Source organism: Seriola aureovittata, chromosome 6 (genome assembly GCF_021018895.1).
Source record: "Seriola aureovittata isolate HTS-2021-v1 ecotype China chromosome 6, ASM2101889v1, whole genome shotgun sequence".
Lineage (NCBI taxonomy): Eukaryota > Metazoa > Chordata > Actinopteri > Carangiformes > Carangidae > Seriola > Seriola aureovittata.
The window spans coordinates 7168048-7185953 of NC_079369.1; the positions used below are offsets into that span (position 1 = coordinate 7168048).

Sequence of the window (17906 nt, forward strand, 5' to 3'; positions counted from 1 at the left end):
AACTACACTACCCACAATGCCGTTCTCGCCAGTGTTTCCAGCCTCTGTGAAGCCAAGCATGGGTGCCCTCGTACACACTCTTGTTTTGACTCCTCGCGAAAACCTCCTCAGACCTGCTGTTCCACAACACTGGATCAGCTTTAAAACCTAAATATGGCTCAAATACTCCGTCACCTATGTTTTATACCGCGTTAATATCTTTGCAAACCTCAGCCGACAGCATGTTCTCATGTTAGCTGCCATTACATTTTATGTTAGAATACAAAATAAAGAGAAATTACTGTCAAAATCTTCAGCAAAGTTCCACACAGTGGACAGACTGTCCTGACATTTAGATGTGGCTCAGAATAAGTATTCACACTACACTGAGCCCCATGCTCTTTTTAAACCCTGCAATGTAGTGCTAGTGTAAACAACATGTCACATTTGCATGTAGATATGGAGTTAGCACCACTCCTTGGGGTAATATAACCTGATCCATATCGAATGTGGTTCTGTAGATAAGAGTGAAAACATGATGAGAGGGACCAGTAGGATATAGGAATATATAACCGATAGGTTACAGGAAACATAATTTCACCATTTCTCAGCACAATCTGCTTGATGCTGGGGCAGGGGGAGATGAGTTAACAACACAGGGTAGTGAGTTGCAGTTTGTTTGTGAATGCACACATTTGTTCAACATGATTTATATGCTCTGTTTCAGGTAGGCTACAGTCTTTATCAGTTTCGAATGTTATCAGCATGTGTCTGTTTATGCATAAGTCAGTCTGTTTGTTTATTAGACATACAGGCTATCTGAGATATCTCCAAAAGACGTTGACGACAAAAGAAATCTAAGAAATCTTTAAATGTAGTTGGTGCACAGATAAAGTATCTTTGGAAGGTGACCATTAAATGATTGATAAAGTCAGTTGTGAAACAGCATTTCATTTGGTATTTTAGCAGATAATCAAAAGACATAAAGGAAAAAACACTAATTCTTAGCGATTGCAGGTTTGAAAGTTGGAGAATTGCTCATTGCTGGTGGAAGTTTGTGCTCAGTAAAGTGTCTGAGCACTATGAGCTATGTCTTCCTGATAACTTTCATCATAAACAGGAAACGCAATTCACCTTTACTACACAAACGTCACTCTCTGTCATTTCAACTTGAAATTCCCTAGTGTCCTCAGAATTTTACAGTGCCACATCTAAATCCTAATGGAGATCAACAAAATATTATCCCTACTTTTTAGATTTTTTAAAGGTTTTTAGAAAAGAAAAACATTCACAAAGGATGCTTTATCCTGGAATCTTAAAATTTTCGCATGCCTCAACCCAGCAAAGTTAGTTTTTAAAACGTGGGCTAACATATTGGAATATCAATCCCCAGAGAAAGGCACTCAGCCTGAATGTCTCATTGATCATTGATGGTATTTTGGGAGTTGTGGGTGCTGGTGTTTGACCTTAAAAGGACAGTCAAACCCTGCCAGCTGTTGGGCTTGTGTACATGAGTGATTGTCAGGGAGACAAAATGACTCAAAGCATGTAAGACCCGTTTAAATAGTTGCACTCATTCATAATCCGTCTGCATCTCATTTTGTAGCAAAGATACAAATGTACAATTACATTATTTACATCCCTACTTGTATTTACACTCAGTAGAGACAACCAAATACAAACAGGATTGAAAGTTATTAAATACTGGTTTTGGGTTCGTACAGTGAGTCTGAACAATGGTGTCTCTGTCTGCTGATTTGTCCCCAGCTTTATCACTGAGTTTTTCAGCTTTATTAAATCATCATACAGGAACTAGTATGCAGCACCTGAAAATCATGTGATATTACGTGATATACATTTTCAGTCTTGGTCCAAAACTGCATCTTCTGAAAGTGAAATATTGCATTCAGTATGTTGGTTAATATTAGCCTAATTAATACTACAAATAGTATTGACATCTTTGCACACATTACTCTCCATTTGGATTTTATTGGAATCAAGGTTAATCCTCAAAAATGACAGTGATTGAGGGGTTTAATTATATACAAACTATGTTTAATTACAGAGTGCTTGGATTTTTGTGCAACATTACTTTTTTCCTTTTTTTTTGTTTTATTTTGTTAATATCAGAATGAGTTTGTTTTGCTGGCATTTGGGCTTCAGTGCTATTCTCACACAGCCGTGATAATGGCCATTCATGCATTCAGTTTAAGGTGAGAGGTGACCTCGAAAGCAATAGGCTAAATTATTTTCTGAATGTCTCTATCTCGCGTTACTGAAGTGGTCCAACCCACATGGAAGATGCCACTCGCACTGACAGTCCCTCCTGAACGCACTTTGGGAACTCAGACCGATCATCGTCCCTGCGCATCCTGAGATGACATCTCCAGTCAACAAAGCCATGATAGAGTCCTACGCGCTCATGGTTATGGTCATGGGCACTTTTTTCGTCTATTTCTGCGGGATGGTTTGGGCTTTTTGCAACCCGAAACTGAGCGGGGCAGAGGAGGAGTGCGGGACTGGGAAACAAGCAGAGGAACCCGGGGACGTCTGCTGCGCTGCGGATCCCCCGGAGCGGAATTACAGGTGTGCCTGTGCGCATGTGCCGCCGGCACCGCCGTACACCGCTGAGGCGCTCAAACAGACGGCTTATGTTAACTTCTGGCATGACACTGACAGTCTGCTGTCAGATTGCACTGCATTTTGTCGTGAGGATCATGGCATTAACAACCAGATCGGATATAGTCCCTCCTGCACCGCATAGGCTGAAAGGCTGGTGACCTATCCCACTATCCATATATGTGTTGTTCTCATCATATAATATCATACTTTAGAGTGAATGGGAGTAAAGAAGAGGGGTATGAAAACGGGCAATGCTCAGTTTTATTTTAAACTCTTTACCAAACAAGACATTTTATTTTGAGCCTGATACACATACAGGTGGAAACAGCAAATCAAACTTACAGAGTCACTGTATCTTGTTCACCCCTGCTTTCAGTTCTGGCTTGCATGTTGCTGAGCATGAAGAATGTTATTATAGCGAAGTCTGACATCCAGTGTAAATGTTGCTCCCAAGTGACCTGTGAGACAGGAATAAAGCTCTCTCCATCCAGGCACTGTGTGCAGCAAGATGATCCAGATCCTGCAGGACCACTGTGGGATTATTGTTGCTTTTCCTTCAGTTTCTTCCTCACTTCACTTTCTAGATGCAATAATTTCTCATACAAAACCTCAGATGTTTCCAAATCAATATCCATCTGCAAAGAAGAACAGAAGACACATAACTCATTATGTGAACTATTTTACGAGACAATTTAAACATTTTTTAAGCACAGTATACTTTGCCTTACCTTACGTGGTTGTGTGTAGTTGCTGCCCAGTCCAGACGTTAAGCTGTGGTACTTGACTTGTGGGTCCAGTGATTCAGGCTTTTGCTTAAACAACCAGAACTAGAAGACAGAGCAGCATTTCTGAATTAATCTGTATTAAACTGTGTACGAAAATTAGAAATTTAGTTGCACATACCAGGGCTTCAGCTCCATTATAAGGTGTCAGGGTGAAAGTATTGGTGAACATTCGTATCTGTGATCATGTAAGACAGATTCAGATATAAAACAAATACCCCCCAAAACTGGTTTTATACTGATTTTAGACACACAACATATAGACAATCAAGACTAACTGGAAGGACAGGTATGTGTAAGTTATTTGCACTGTGAGAGTTGCACTCACAAGCCAGAAAATAGGCATTAGCAGGGTCCAGAGGAATGCTGGGAAGGAGGGCAGGATGCCGTAGGTCAGACTGGTCATCACAAAACCAGGACAAATCACAGATGAGTACAGACCCTAGAGAGCAAAAGGGCAGTACAGTCATCAATATCCTCAGAGGCTCGGGTGATACACAGCATGTGCAGTGTGTGTGAGCTGACCTGTTTGTTGTAGTGTGTGTTGAGCGCCAGGCTGAGCAGGTCGGAGGCATATTTGGAGGAGCTGTAGGGCTGGGTGCCCCTCTGGTGCTGTATGTCCTCATGGTAAAAGGCTGAGCGGTGAGCGTTACTGGAGGAGGTCCAGATCAGCTGCGAGGTCCGACCTGCGTTACACAGAACTGGCTCCAGCTCCCTGATCTGGGCCATAACACAGGGGGAACTCCACAGTATTAGAGTGCTCATCCTAACAAGTCACTGAGGCTCAGTGTCATCCTTAAATAACAAAACATGCTGTTGTTTCCAATTTGATGGAATCAGACAGGCTGTTGATTTGAATCAACAAAATTTTAATTAAATTTAGAAACTTGGTTGATGTATGTGAGATATTACTGTATCTTAGTCATGTTTTCACTTGTACATTACATATAACTTAAACTGATTAATTAAGAGATAGATTTTAAGCAACAACAACAATGATATGCCGTCTCTTCCCATGTAGATGCAACGATATTCCTTTCAGAGTCCTTAAACTAATCAACAAGGTTAAATTCCTATGTTTCACCAAAGATTTATCACTTTTACTCCAACTGTCTGACTGTCCAACTGTAAAAGGAATTAAACTATGTGTGAATACAACAGCAAAGGTGAATCTGTAATGTATTAAAAGTGTAAACAGGAACTGACAAGATTTCTCTTTGATGGCAACACGTCAGAATTCACCTGCAAACGCACAGTAAGCAGAACAGTGTCCGCAGTGAGTGACCTCATGGGTAGGACAGTACGTACTGTTAATTTTTAATGAGCATCGGTACTAAGTGACAGACAGATCCAGTATCACCTATTTCTGTTCCAAGGGCAAACAGCTGACAGGAGAACTGAAGGAAATATGCTTTTGTACAATGTGTTACACGTGAATCAGACCAAAATACCAACTTATCAGTTTGACAAAGTACCAGTGACTCACTAGAAGGAAGTGACCAAAGAGGTTGGTGGCAAAAACGTCTTGCAAGCCATCAGAGGTGACACTGTCCTTCTGCGTCAGAATCCCCTCGCCAGTGGCAAACATGGTGATGATATTGCTGAAATGAAAGCATTATAGAAATGTGAGCTCTGGAAATGCAGCATGGGAAATAGATGACAGAAGAATTCAAAGTTATAAAGTATTGTCCTTTATATACTACACAGTGACATGGAGGAGCTTCAGGAGTCAGGAACATCTCAAATCAACAATGTACCTGGAGAAGAGGCCTCTGAAAAAGGCCTTTACATCAAACTGTGGGTTTGGCATGATGCCTGCATTGAGGTAGAGGTAATCCAGTCGGTTATATCTGCAAGTGACAAGCAGAGACATGGATATTTTATCCTGCAGATTTCTAAACGCACCTGAAGAACCAGTAACATAATCTGCTCAGTAATTACTTTGGGTGTGTGAATGTGTATTTGACTTTGATGCAGCTGTGAGTCCATCCTCCCACCTGAGTTTAACTTCGTGTGCAGCGCTGATGATGGAGGAGATGCTGCTGGTGTCCATCTGCAGCAGGGCCACCTGAGCTGTGGGGTGAGAGGTGAGGAGGGCAGAGCGAGCAGCCTGAGCCCGACGCATGTTCCTGCAGGCCAGACACAGCTGCAGACCCTCAGTGTCCTGGGAGAGGAGACGCTCACAAAGTGCCAGGCCAATGCCACTGCAAGGAAATGCATTCCTGAACACTTACTACTGTTATTACTCCAGCACCAGGCATTTCAAGATAATAGCACGTAAAACAGACCAAAATAATCTTGTTTATTACAAATTAATGTACTGTAAATAACACAATCCTGACGTGATTTTGACTAGAATTCTGCCAGGAGAGAGATTTCAGGAAGTCTAATGAATAAATAAATAACATAAATTATACAATCAAATAGCCAACAGGTAAAATTTTCTTATAGCTCATAAAGATCTTAAAGGAAAGTTATGAATACTTAACATTTAAGATGCCAAATTTCAAGTAAAATAAATAACAATAAATACAGACTTTACCTATTTGCTCCTGTCACCAAAACCACCTTGTTCATCTTTTCAGGTCCAAACTGGAAACAAACTACAGAAAACGGTCAAATGTTCTCTCAATGCAACAAGTTTTCTGTCTGGTCCATGCAATGTTATTCTTCACTCTTCACTCCACCTCCAGGCTGTGATTGGGCGCAACAGCAGGGCCCAGCCAATGAGATCCTAACACCAGTCAGCTGAGCTTCAAGGACCACCCCCATAGTATGGATTATTCAGCTCACTCCTATGAATAAGACAAGAGCTCACAAAGAGATAGACATCCCTGTTTCAATTTTATTTGTATTTTGTCTATCAATGTACAACTTTTGTTTTAAGTATATAAAAACATTCTCACTGAACATTTGAGTACAAAGATGTAATAAAACTAAACAAATCAGGAAATTTGTCAGGGTGCAATAACATCTTTACATCTGCCTCTAACACTGAGAAGATTGTAAATGACATGAAAAGATTTTTTTATTCAATGAGAATCACCACATGCTTCACAAACACCCAGATTTGTCCCCTAACCAAATATTATATATAACAGATTTGTACAGATTTGTTTGCCCAGCTTGCAAAGTACAGAAAGATAAGACTGACTTCCACATATAGGTTGACACATCATGCATTAGGGCGGACATGAGTGTCTTTTAAGTACGAGGTAAGTGGGACAAAGGCCTCTGATAAGAGTTCAGAACCTGTAAATGCAGCTGATCAGGCTGAAACAGTGGTATGCAGTATGAAGTTCAAGCTATTAGAGTAAAACACAGAATTATTCCATATGGGGGAAAAAAAAAAAAAAAAAACAGAAAAGATGAAGAAAGGATCCAGCTAATATATGAGCGAATATAAACCACTGTGAAAGTGATCGGTAGCAGTCATACCAGTTCTTTGGTTCCAATGAAACACGTGATGTAAAGTGAATATTCCCATTTCCTCCTCTACATTCCTGATTTAAAAGACTATTTACCTTCTATTTAACATGTTCAACATCCACAACACACTTAGTAACATCTCTCCACTGATACAGACTGTAAACATACTGTTGAACCAACATAGCACATGGCCAAAACACAGCCCGGATTCCTGATTTTGCAGTTTGCACTGGAGAAAAAAAAAATATATATAAATGTATTCTGTATTCTGTTTGTTTGGTGTGAAAATCCAAAGTTTCAGAACATTACTGAATCAAATCAAATATGATACTCCACACACATCAGTTTAAAGAGCATATTAATACACACATATATAAACAAAACATAAACAGAACAAACACATATGAACATATAAATATAAAGTACAAAATATTGATATTTGAGATTTAGACTTATCTATTGAAAATACACAGTCATATACACATCATGTTCAAATCACTGTAGGAAAACTGCAGGGAGATGAGAAAGACTGAGTTACTTAATATTCTGATTTAAGACGTGGATTTTGTCTGAGCAACTGAGATGAAATACTTGAAATATAATGAAATGTAACAGTAATGGTTTGCTGCACTTTTCCCTTCTACATTCAAGCAGTCCTCCAGAAGAAAACACAAGACAGTTCTTCAACAACGTTTCATAAGTTTGTAACATGGGGAACTTTAAACTCATATTAACAAATGAAATTAAAATATATTTTTAAAAGTGCCGAATGTCACTTGCTACATGTAATTTTGGCTTCCGCAACACATATGTGTGTCAGGGTTGGTGCACTATAAAACAGAATAGATTTTCCTAAGAATACCTGTATGCCTATAAAAACATCTTAGCCAGCGTGATTGTGCTAATTAAACTCAAACGGACACACACAAAATGTCTCTGGTAGTCCATCTTTGTAGTGTGTTAAGTCCATGGAACAGTGTTTCCCAAATTGTAGCTCGTAGCCCACAGGTGGCTCTCACCTTTTTAATCTACTGAAACAAGACAGCTTAAACCTGGAGTGTGTCTGCTACTCTTGTTAAGCACCATTTCTTCCAGAGATGAGCAGACTGGGAATCACTGTCTTAAACATAGCCCTGGCTTAAGGCTGTATTTCCAGGAGGGCTTGGTGTATTTCCTGGAAGGAGGGCCGTTCTTTTGTGTTCCTCCTCCAGCAGCTCAGCATGATCTTATAGAGCGAGTCTGGACACAGCACAGGCTGAGGCAAGTAGATCTGCACGACAGGGAGATAGAAATAAGACCAGGGGATACACGGACTTTTACATGCAGGTGAAATGTTTGTAACAGCACTCACCTGTCTTTTCTGGTCCCTGAAAAACTCCCCTGTGTTCTCTATCACCTGCTCATCAGTGAGCTGAGAGTAGGGTTGTTCTTTGCAGAAGTTTAGTATCTCCCACAGGGTCACCCCAAAGGCCCACATGTCGCTAGCTGTGGTGAACTTACCCTGCACAAAAAGACGGTGTAAATAATGATTAGCCTGTTTTCATGCACAATCTGCATTGTTGGTTCCATTCTAAGACATATACACATTAACGCAGGGCAAGCTCAACAAATATGCCTGACTTTTCAAGGAAATATCAAACCAAGGAATTTTCTAGTAGTAGTCCTCACCAGCAGGATGCTCTCCCATGACATCCAGCGTATAGGCAGCACAGCTCTGCCCTGGATGCGGTAGTAGTCACCACTGTACAGGTTTCTGCTCATGCCAAAGTCAGCTATCTTTATTGTGTACTTCTTGCCCACCAGGCAATTTCGTGTGGCCAAGTCTCGATGAACAAAGTTTAAAGAGGAGAGGTACTTCATCCCCGATGCTATCTGAGTGGCCATGTAGCACAGATTATTGAAGCTGGGAAGGAGATAGAAGAGATAGCGTCATAGGCTGGGAAAGAAAAAACAAACATGTAAACATGTATTTGCAGCAGCCACTTAACTCACCTGACAGTAGGTGCATTGCTGAGCAGAGCGAGTTGTCCCTCGGGTTCATGGCGGGACAGAAACTGATTGAGATCTCCGTTCTCCATGTACTCTGTGATCATGCAGAGCGGGTCGCTGTAGATGCACACAGCTAGGAGGCGAATGATGTTTGGGTCCTTCAGACGTGACATGATCTTTATCTCTTTCAGGAAGTCATTCCTACCAACACAAAAGCATATGCACAAGTGACTTACTTTACACTGATACAAATCAGAATTATATTGACTTCATATTAACAATTCAAGTTACAGGCCAGAAGAGGCACCCAGAGTCAGTACCTAGCATTTTTGTTAGCATCTGAACGGAGCATCTTCACAGCGACTAAAACTGGCAGGTCCTCAGGGATGTCAAATAAAAACTCTTTATTCATGAACTCCTGCATTCCCTCTGCTTCACACAGGTGCACCTGAGAGGAGAGGAGAGGAGAATGAATGTTAAAATTATGACGTGGCTTTTGCTTTCACCTCATCTAAAGCTGTAGAAGGGCACGCACCTCTCCAAACTGGCCCTCTCCCAGCTTTTCTTTGAAGGTGAGCAGTTTTCGTGGGAACTCTTCCACTGCAACATCCTTCCCTGATAACAGGTCCATAGTCAGTGCAGGGATGGCGTATGTGTTGCTTCCAGTCACTCCTTGCAGGTTTACAATATCTGCCTCTGCGTAGTGAGGGACGCCATCTTGGACAACAGTTGTTGTGGTGGATTTAGATGCTGCTGTGCTGGTAGAAGCTGGAACACAATACAAGACACTGTAACTAGGGATGTCAATAAGTGTCTGAGCGTGTTTTTTGTGAATAACAGTTTAAACTGATGTGTATTTGTAAGTAGACATGTGTGTTCACCTACCTGGCTCCTCTGAGCTTTGTGCAAACTCCGGCAGCTTACATATGAGGCGTGAGGGCTCCTGGTAGTCTGGACCGAGGGGGAAGATGCGCTCATAGGTGGAGTTGGACTCCTGTTCGCTGATTGTACTCGACTGGTTGTGGTTGTAGGCGAACGTCTCGCTCTGTATTGACAAACTAGCAGTTAGTTCATCATCCAGCATCCGACGGGAGGCCTAGAATAAAGGACGTGGGGGTGAAGGAACAGATCTGACCACCTCCCGAAGGAAAACTCAGAATTCTTAATGAAAAGGTGTAAAATCTACACAAACATCTAAAGGCTCGTGTTTGCTTGATGCATTTTATTCAATGAATGAGTGATGATCTCACCTTCTCCAGCATCTTCTGCCACACTTGCCTCCACAAGATGATGACAATGATGGCCACAAGAATGAAGATAATGGCCACTAAACAACCAATCAAAATTCGGGTGTCGCTGTCATCTACTTTGTGCGTGGGGTCATCTTCTGGGGAGGGAACAGGGAGATAAAACTTCAATAATGGAGACAGCGTGCAAATATCGGGGACCATACAATACATATGCAGTTAAATCAGACTAGTCTCGAGGTGTTTGCCCATCCAAACAACTGGAGTGAATTATAGTTTTTACTTTCAACATGTAAACAGATGTTTGTGAAATGTCAAACACAGAATAGACCTTTCTCACAGGCAGATAATTTGGCTTGTGTAACAAGTCTAACATTAAAGGACCAGTGTGTAGTATCATGGGGATCTATTGGCAGAAATGGAATACAATATTCGTAATTATGTTTTATTGGTGTATAATCACCTGACACTAAGAATCGTTGTGCTTTTGTTCAGAATGAGCCCTTCGTGTCTACATAGGGAGCGGGTCCTTTTCCACGGAGCACCACCATGTTTCTACAGTAGCCCAGAAGGAAAAAAAACCAAACACTGGCTATAGAGAGAGCCTTTTGCATTTTTACACTACCTTAAGGCCACCACAGGTTCCCGTACACACTTGGAATGGGAAGGGTGAGGGGAGGGGTATTCACCGCAAAATCAAAGTAATATAAGTTATTACATTTGATTACTTTTCGATATCATTAATTTAGTTGCCTTATTGGCACCAACAGACAATATCACAACCTCATGGCCTCTCCAAGTTAATATTTAATGAAAACACAACGCTGAATGAAGTTAATTAGTGTTATTAGATTTCTTTTCAAAAGAAGGTGTTCCTGCTCAACTGAAAGATGCAAAGCAACAGAATGATATCAGCTTTTTACAGAAGAGAATATATTCAGATGTAACCCCTTTGTAACACAAGCATTTTGATTAGTAACTGTAATTTAATTACGTAGGTTTTTTTCAGTAACAGTAATAGATTACAATTACAAAATAATCCATTACTGTTACTGCCTGCTATGATAAGTAATAAGGTTTGTCCTGAATCCATCCTACATGCTCATTCTCTACAGTATTTACTGTATACCAATGGTCATAACATAATATACTGTTTTAGTATATAATAAAAATAAATCAACATATATCAATATATAACAATTTATTTACATTATTCCAGCATGTTAAAAAATTGGCCCTATTTAGTAGTTTCATACTGTATACCGTATACTTTTACTATAGACGTGTGCATGTGAGTGTGTGTTGCGATCACTAACCTGGTTGTGTGTTAGGTGGCGGTCCTGTCTTAGGTGGAGCCAAAGTTGTGTTGTACATGGCTGTATCTGAAAGGGCAGATGGCACACAGCTGATAAGACACCAATTATTGATATTAAATCACAGCATCAACTGATTTCAATAGTTTCTTTTAGTTAAGAAATCTGAATATTCTAATATAGAGTTTGAATATTGGATATAATATAACAATTTCTTATCTCGTCTAACTAATATACAGTTATACATATACAAACAATGGTAAATTAATATTTACAGTATAATATATAAGAATGTAATACTAGCAGGGGGCATCTTACTGCAGTTACATATCGTACATGCAGTTCTTCAGTCTATACCTGACTGGAAGGTGATCTCACTGAACAACATCCAGGCATCAGCAAAGTAGAACTGGCATTTGATGGCACTGGCCATGTGATTGGCCAGGTTGACTGTGACGAAGCGGGCGCTGGGATTCTTCTCGTCCACCACAGGGCTGAAAGAGAGCGGCGTGGCCTCCCAGTCTGATTCGGAGCGGAAGTGGCACAGCACCTGCCGGAAAGCCTTGACATGCCGGGAAAACATGTTGTTGCAGTGGACCTAGACGTGGGACACATGGAGAGAGTTTTAGTACTGATGAGCGATATAAAAATTGAACACTAAAGAAAAGATTAGTGTGACTTATCAGGAGTATCACCTTCATGGTGGTAAAGTTTCGTGTGCGGTCAAACTCAAACATTATTTCCACATATCCACTGGGGAAGCTTTCATTGTACCAGCCCACGTAGTCATACCCAGGCCACACATTGTAGACGTGACTGTGTGTAAAATCGTCCAGACCACACACTCCATCAGTCAGCTGACCCAGGCCCTCTGTCATACTGAGAAAAATAAAGAGAGTGTAAGAGGCAGGAAACAAGGAGAACCATCCTTTATTTTCAAACGATCATCACCTCTGTCAAAATGTTTTTAACAGGTACAACTATTCAACACCAGGTGGCAGCATTACAAAACAAATTCCTCACTTCTGCTGTTGGCTGTGATATTGTAATATGGGCCATTTTCTTTTCCCTCTGCACTGTTTCCCTGACAGAGGAAAGGAGGTCTGTGTCATGGAGGACATTATTCACCATGCCATAATCCAAACACTAATGTCAACAAAAGACGATTTTTTTCATTCCGGTTTTGAAACTTTGTAAGCACGGTTGACTCAGTCATTCCCATGAGGTATTGCCTAACAGTAAACCACCATGACCCACTCACCGCCGCCTGTCTCTTTGCTTTCACCATGGTGACCAGGCAACAACAAGGTGAGGGGGAAAAGTACTGACGAAGGATGAGAGCAATGATGAAGCAGGGAAGTGGTGTGTGAAAGCAGAAGGAGCTAAGTTGGTGAGGAGGGAACAGCGAAACACACAGAAACACACACACCTGTAGATGACAGCTCCATCGTAGACAGAGTCATTGAGGTAAACCGGGTAAGCAGGCGAGGTCATCTGTTCTCCCGCCGGAGCGTTGTACGACACCAGGCCATCTATAAAGAGATGTTGCAATATTGGATTATTAAATAAAGCCCCAGCAACAGGTACAAAATACAGGAAAAAATGATTAGGGGGCTGGTGGTGCTGATCTCTGACTGCCTAGAAAGTTTCAGCAACTACAAATGCAAACGTGGCATGAATCTAGACAAAAGACCAAATTTAAACTTGATTTAGATTTTGAGCCTGAGAACCTGAAATTTGTGGTTAAAGTGAAAGAACAAAAGGAAAAGAACAGAGTCAATGGTGTCAAAGTATCGCTCCTGAACTGGAAACTGTACACAGACAAAAACTGTGATTCGTGCAACACTTTTTGAAAAACAAAAGTATAGTGGTAGTATTGGAAACATTAGCTTAAAGTGGTTATTCAGTACGTTGTCAGTAGTGTTGTTTAAACAACATTGCCCTGCTTGTAATTCAAAGATAAGAGAGAATCAGCTGATCCTGATCTTTTACAGCCTCAGACGTAAGGACCGGGGCCTCAGCTCAGTTGTGATCTTTGCTCATCCGTCCTAACGTATCCTCTATTTTCTCATCAGTCATCAGTCTGAGTCGCCACCTCAGCATCATCTTACCCAGCCATTCACAGCCATAGAGCTCCACTCTCATGCAGACATTCATGGAGTGGTCAGTGACCGGCATGAAGCGGACAAAGCGAGCGATGATGGGCGGCTCCAGGTCCTTGAGTACAATGTCGTAGGCGTTTCTGTTTCCTTCAATCACCTGCACATAAAACAAACACACCTTGATCACTAACGATTAAGAAAGACTGAATATGCATGATAGTAAAGTCATGACCTCTTTATATCATTTAAAGATAATGAAAGAATATTGATTTATTTCAGTATCTCTATTATCTCTTTAAACACAGTCATACCAGGTAGAGGCAATGATAGGCCATAAAAATATGACCATGCATCTTTATCAGAAGTTTGTTACAAAGGTCAGAATAGATTATACAGTGACAACCAAACCAGAAGAAAAGGGTTACATCCCAATCAATGCATTGATTGATAAGTTGACTTACCTGTTTGCCCTGTCTGTTTCTCCACGAGATCCAGCGGCTTCCATCGCGACTGTACTTAATCTTGTACATCTGGGCGAACTCATTACCAATGCCTCCAGCGTGTCGACCCTGGGTGCCCACAAGGGTGATGAAGTGGAGCGAGCGCAGGTCAATCTGGAGGAACTCCTTCAGGTTGTCTGGCTCGACCGTTATCTCCGGACACCACGCGCCATCGCCCTCCTCAAAGTCCAACCTGGAGAGAGACAAATGGAGAGGGAAGGAGGGAAATTGAAATAACAGTGGGTGGATGTTCGTATTAGAATTACAGCAGGAAAGGGAAAAGCGCAAGGGAGAAGAAGAATTAGGACAGGATGGGAAGGGAAAGGTGAGTGGAAAGTAGAAGTGAGTGCGGTGGTGGATTTCAGTTCTTACGGCCCGTTATGAAAACACCTCGGTGAGAGCCTGTGTCGTAAATTCTTAAAGTGTTAATTTTGGGCAAGGGGCTGGAAGGGGAGAGGGGGAGCTGGGCGAGACAGAAAACACAGCCAGGATGGATGGGGAAAGTGTATTACATCATTATCCTGATAGTTACTGAAGGCCACCCAAGTTTTGCTGAACACACACACACACACACACACACACACACACACACACACACACACACGCTTAATCATGTTGCTGCAAGTAGAACTGATACCCCAGCTTGTGGTTTACTGCAAATAAACAAGCACAGGCACCTTATGGTATAAACCACCCACACACATACTCATTATCAGGGTAAACATACTATGAAGCATGCTTGAGAGTTTGCGTCTATGCGCATGTGAGTGTGTATATATGTGTGTGTGTGTGTGTGTGTGTGTGTGTAAGACTTACCTGCCATATCTAGCAGCAGTGGATTCGGACCACTGGCTGGAGGCAGAGATGTCCTCGTCCTGTATCTGCCCTCCTGACATGCCCAAAGGATACCGACACACACCTGTGACACAACACACACAATTCGTTAAAAGGCTGGAAGAAATAAGCAGACAAGTGGATGAATATGGAAACAACAATGAAGGTCACTGAAAAACCACCAGACGAACATCCTCCATTTGTTCTGCCTTAAACACTATTTACCAAAAGGGGGAAGTGACTAATTACAAGTGCTGTCTTTACAGAGTAGCTTTTTTTGTTTACCGGCACTTTTTTACTACACTCTGAAAGCAGTAATTCTACTGAAACTTACAGTAAGTCCAGTTTTGATTATGTAGTTCTTGAAAAGCCAGAATTACAGGAAGATCTTAGGTTATACTTTTATGACACATTCTGGGAAAATATGACATTTTTGTTTAGTTCCACTTTTTCTTACAAAGAAACCTGTGAAAAAGATTTGTCATGAAAAGAAATCACTGAATTTGACAAAGTCCAGTTGGCAGTGGTGGAAAGTAATAAGTACATTTATTCATATTCAATTGTATCTACATATAATAGCGATGTGCTTGTATGTTACATGATTATCTCAATTTTTATGTTTCTTCATGCTTCTACTCCAGAGGGAATTATTGTGCTTTTTTACTCTCCTACATTCTTATGATTGTTTAGTTACGTGTTATCTTTTAGTTTCAGATTTTAAATACCTAAAATAAGGATAAAAAAATCTGATGTTATGCAGTACAATTTTACTTTTATATTTTAAGTATACTTTGCTATTAATACCTGCATATTTTGACTTGAGGAATATTTTGATTTTAGATTTTTAGCTTCTTTCCGAGTGATTCACAATTTTTTTTTACAGTGTTGTAATGCAACTTTCACTTAAAGGAATGGTTTGGCATTTTGGGAACATAGCTTTCTTTTTGAAAATGAACAGTTATTTAACACTAGATTAGTGCAGAGCGTTAGCTGCATGCTGGCTAAATGCAAAGTACTAACTCTAGCCAGTAGGTGCTAACTTAGCATCAAGATTGGAAACAGTGGAGAACAGCTAGCCTGGCGCTGCCTGAAGGTAAACATCCAACTACAACCTCTCACTAACTCACTAATTAGCACTCCATATCTAGTTTATTTAACCAGAACAAAAGATAATGTGTAAAAATGTCAAGTTGTAGGACTATTTCTTGGTCAAGCTAAGTGGCTTCAGTGAGTCTTGTCACCTTGCTGGAGTTGAGACTCCAGGCTACATGTATGCTAAGCTAAGCTAACTGTCTCTTGGCAGTAGCTTTGTAAGCAACAGACAGATTTGAGAGAGATGTCAGTTTAACTCACAGTGAATAAGTATACTTTCAGAAAAAGACTCTGAATCCTTCTTCCCCCACTGCCAGCTGGCAGGGTACACTAAAATTGTACTCTTATTACTTTGTATTGTACTGATACCAGGATCTCACAGGGGCCTCTTGACAGCGATGTTATGGAACAAAGTATCTGTTACTCATAAACTCTTTTTCTTCAACTTGATTAATAATTAAGTATATAACAGCAAGATATTTGAGCAGTCTTTCTACCCCTGGTATTTACCTGCTGAAACAAGCAGCTCCCTTCGCTTCACTCAGACCAACCACAGCGCTGGTCGGTGCTGAAAATTCAAAACCTTACTCAAACATTCACCAGACGCTCTCAGACATTTCTAAGACAGAACTACTTAATTCCCAGCTCCTGTCAAGAAATCTGCACAATGTGATGGATAGTGCTGGGTGAAGCAGTGGGGAGGTGGTGTGAGAGGACTACACACACACACACACACACACACACACACACACACACACACACACACACACACACACACACACACACACACACACACACACATCCAGTCTTTGCACTCAAATTGTGGTTGCTTTATTGAAATAATAAGCTGGATCCATCCAGTGTCTCTTGCCAGTCCAAACAGCACTGGTATCAAGCACATGTACAGGACTTAGTTACTGTGTGTGTGTGCGTGTGTGTGTGTGTGTGTGTGTGTGTGTGTGTGTGTGTGTGTGTGGTAAAACTGGCTGGTTCGAGCCCATCCCGCCCCCACTGTGTGGTCAATAGAAGCAATATGCCCTCTGTTTCCTGCATGCCCCTCCACCCCCTCATCCTCCATTTTTTTCTGTCTCCTCTCTGTCCTCTCCTCCTGTGTGGTCTCTCCCCTCTCGCTTTTCTTCTTTCCCCTTCAGTGGCATGAGTTGATTAAAGTTAACACAGTGATTTGGAAAATCTTCATCTCATTAAGACTCAGTGGGTTAGCGGCTAACTGAGCGCGACACAGCCAACGTGGTATCTATCAACTTTTACAAGACTCTCAATTAATTTACAGATTCCTAGGTGGAAGGGGAAAAATGAAAGGGCACTTTTCCACCATGTGTTATCAACAGGGTTGGGTTGTTTTGATCTGACACTGATAAATCCATCTAACAGGATATGACCCCTCGGTAGCCTCATTAATGGATGAAAGGGCCTTTGGAACAACTCGATTTCTGTGTATGTGATAGCATTGGGTTGTGGCTTTCAGTGGGGCCAGAGGCAGAAGTTAAAGCAGGTCTGACCCTGTTCGCCTGGCCCCTTGTCTCACAGAAAAACCTTTGAGAAGATGCCAGCAACAGCAGAGCTGGAGGTTCAAGGCCCTCTCTGTCTCTCTCCTGCTCTTTCTTTCCTCTCTTTTCTCTCCCTGTGATTCTCTCTTCCTCTTTTCTTGATCTCCTCCAAATATTTGCTCAAAAGTCAAGATGTGGAAACCCCTAAAGGGTTGGGACTGGGACTCATGACCTGATACACCGCTCACATGTCTGCGCGCGCACGCACACACACACACACACACACACACAGCGAAAAGCAAAAAGCAGGCGTAGATGCAACCACACACATGCATGCAGGCTTCGTCTTGGCAGTGACACAATGACAGCTTGAAGGAGGCACAAACAAAAACTGTTCCAGATGTCTACATTCGCCTCCTCTGTCCTCCTTTCATCTTGTCCTCTCTAACCTTTGTTCCACACTGCCCTCTTCACTTCAGCCCTCATCATTTATCTCTAACTGTTTACAC

General features: G+C 41.4%; 2 protein-coding genes across 5 annotated transcripts in view; both read right to left on the reverse strand.

The window, feature by feature from the left end:
* Window positions 1–2844: 2844 nt before the first annotated feature.
* Window positions 2845–6165, reverse strand: hsd17b7 (hydroxysteroid (17-beta) dehydrogenase 7). 3 transcript variants are annotated; one of them, XM_056378774.1, is made up of 9 exons: window positions 5926–6161; window positions 5381–5587; window positions 5141–5233; window positions 4870–4984; window positions 3909–4103; window positions 3712–3825; window positions 3505–3561; window positions 3330–3428; window positions 2845–3236 (listed from the first exon to the last, which is right to left on the reverse strand). In XM_056378774.1, the coding sequence occupies exons 1-9, from the start codon at window positions 5958–5960 to the stop codon at window positions 3141–3143; spliced, it is 1011 nt and encodes a 336-aa protein (XP_056234749.1). In that variant the 5' UTR covers window positions 5961–6161; the 3' UTR covers window positions 2845–3140. The 3 variants fall into 3 exon arrangements, 2 of the variants coding, with proteins under 2 accessions (XP_056234749.1, XP_056234750.1); XM_056378775.1 differs by lacking the exon at window positions 3505–3561 and having other exon boundaries at window positions 5926–6163; XR_008828065.1 differs by lacking the exons at window positions 2845–3236; window positions 3505–3561 and having other exon boundaries at window positions 3339–3428; window positions 3712–4103; window positions 5926–6165.
* A 43-nt stretch (window positions 6166–6208) lies between these two features.
* ddr2a (discoidin domain receptor tyrosine kinase 2a) overlaps window positions 6209–17906 on the reverse strand; it is a 32447-nt gene continuing 20749 nt past the window's right edge. The window contains exons 3-17 of one of the 2 annotated variants that reach the window (XM_056378766.1): window positions 14780–14882; window positions 13925–14156; window positions 13473–13620; window positions 12791–12893; window positions 12057–12240; window positions 11719–11959; window positions 11365–11430; window positions 10052–10188; window positions 9687–9846; window positions 9337–9569; window positions 9122–9249; window positions 8805–9002; window positions 8481–8715; window positions 8164–8313; window positions 6209–8082 (exon numbers count right to left, since the gene is read on the reverse strand). In XM_056378766.1, coding sequence (XP_056234741.1) covers window positions 7951–8082; window positions 8164–8313; window positions 8481–8715; window positions 8805–9002; window positions 9122–9249; window positions 9337–9569; window positions 9687–9846; window positions 10052–10188; window positions 11365–11430; window positions 11719–11959; window positions 12057–12240; window positions 12791–12893; window positions 13473–13620; window positions 13925–14156; window positions 14780–14882 — 2450 coding nt within the window. In that variant the 3' untranslated portion in view covers window positions 6209–7950. Of the gene's footprint in view, window positions 8083–8163; window positions 8314–8480; window positions 8716–8804; window positions 9003–9121; window positions 9250–9336; window positions 9570–9686; window positions 9898–10051; window positions 10189–11364; window positions 11431–11718; window positions 11960–12056; window positions 12241–12790; window positions 12894–13472; window positions 13621–13924; window positions 14157–14779; window positions 14883–17906 lie in introns of both variants that reach the window. The other variant, XM_056378765.1, reaches the window with a different exon arrangement.

Bases quoted from the DNA above. Each gene is read 5' to 3' on its own strand.
- hsd17b7 (XM_056378774.1), bottom strand. From the start codon at position 5,960: ATGAACAAGGTGGTTTTGGTGACAGGAGCAAATAG. The intron at 4,985-5,140 runs GTACATTGTTGA...CTTTCATTTCAG, and splicing joins TTCAGAGGCCTCTTCTCCAG to CAATATCATCACCATGTTTG. The intron at 3,237-3,329 runs GTAAGGCAAAGT...TCTTCTTTGCAG, and splicing joins ACTACACACAACCACGTAAG to ATGGATATTGATTTGGAAAC.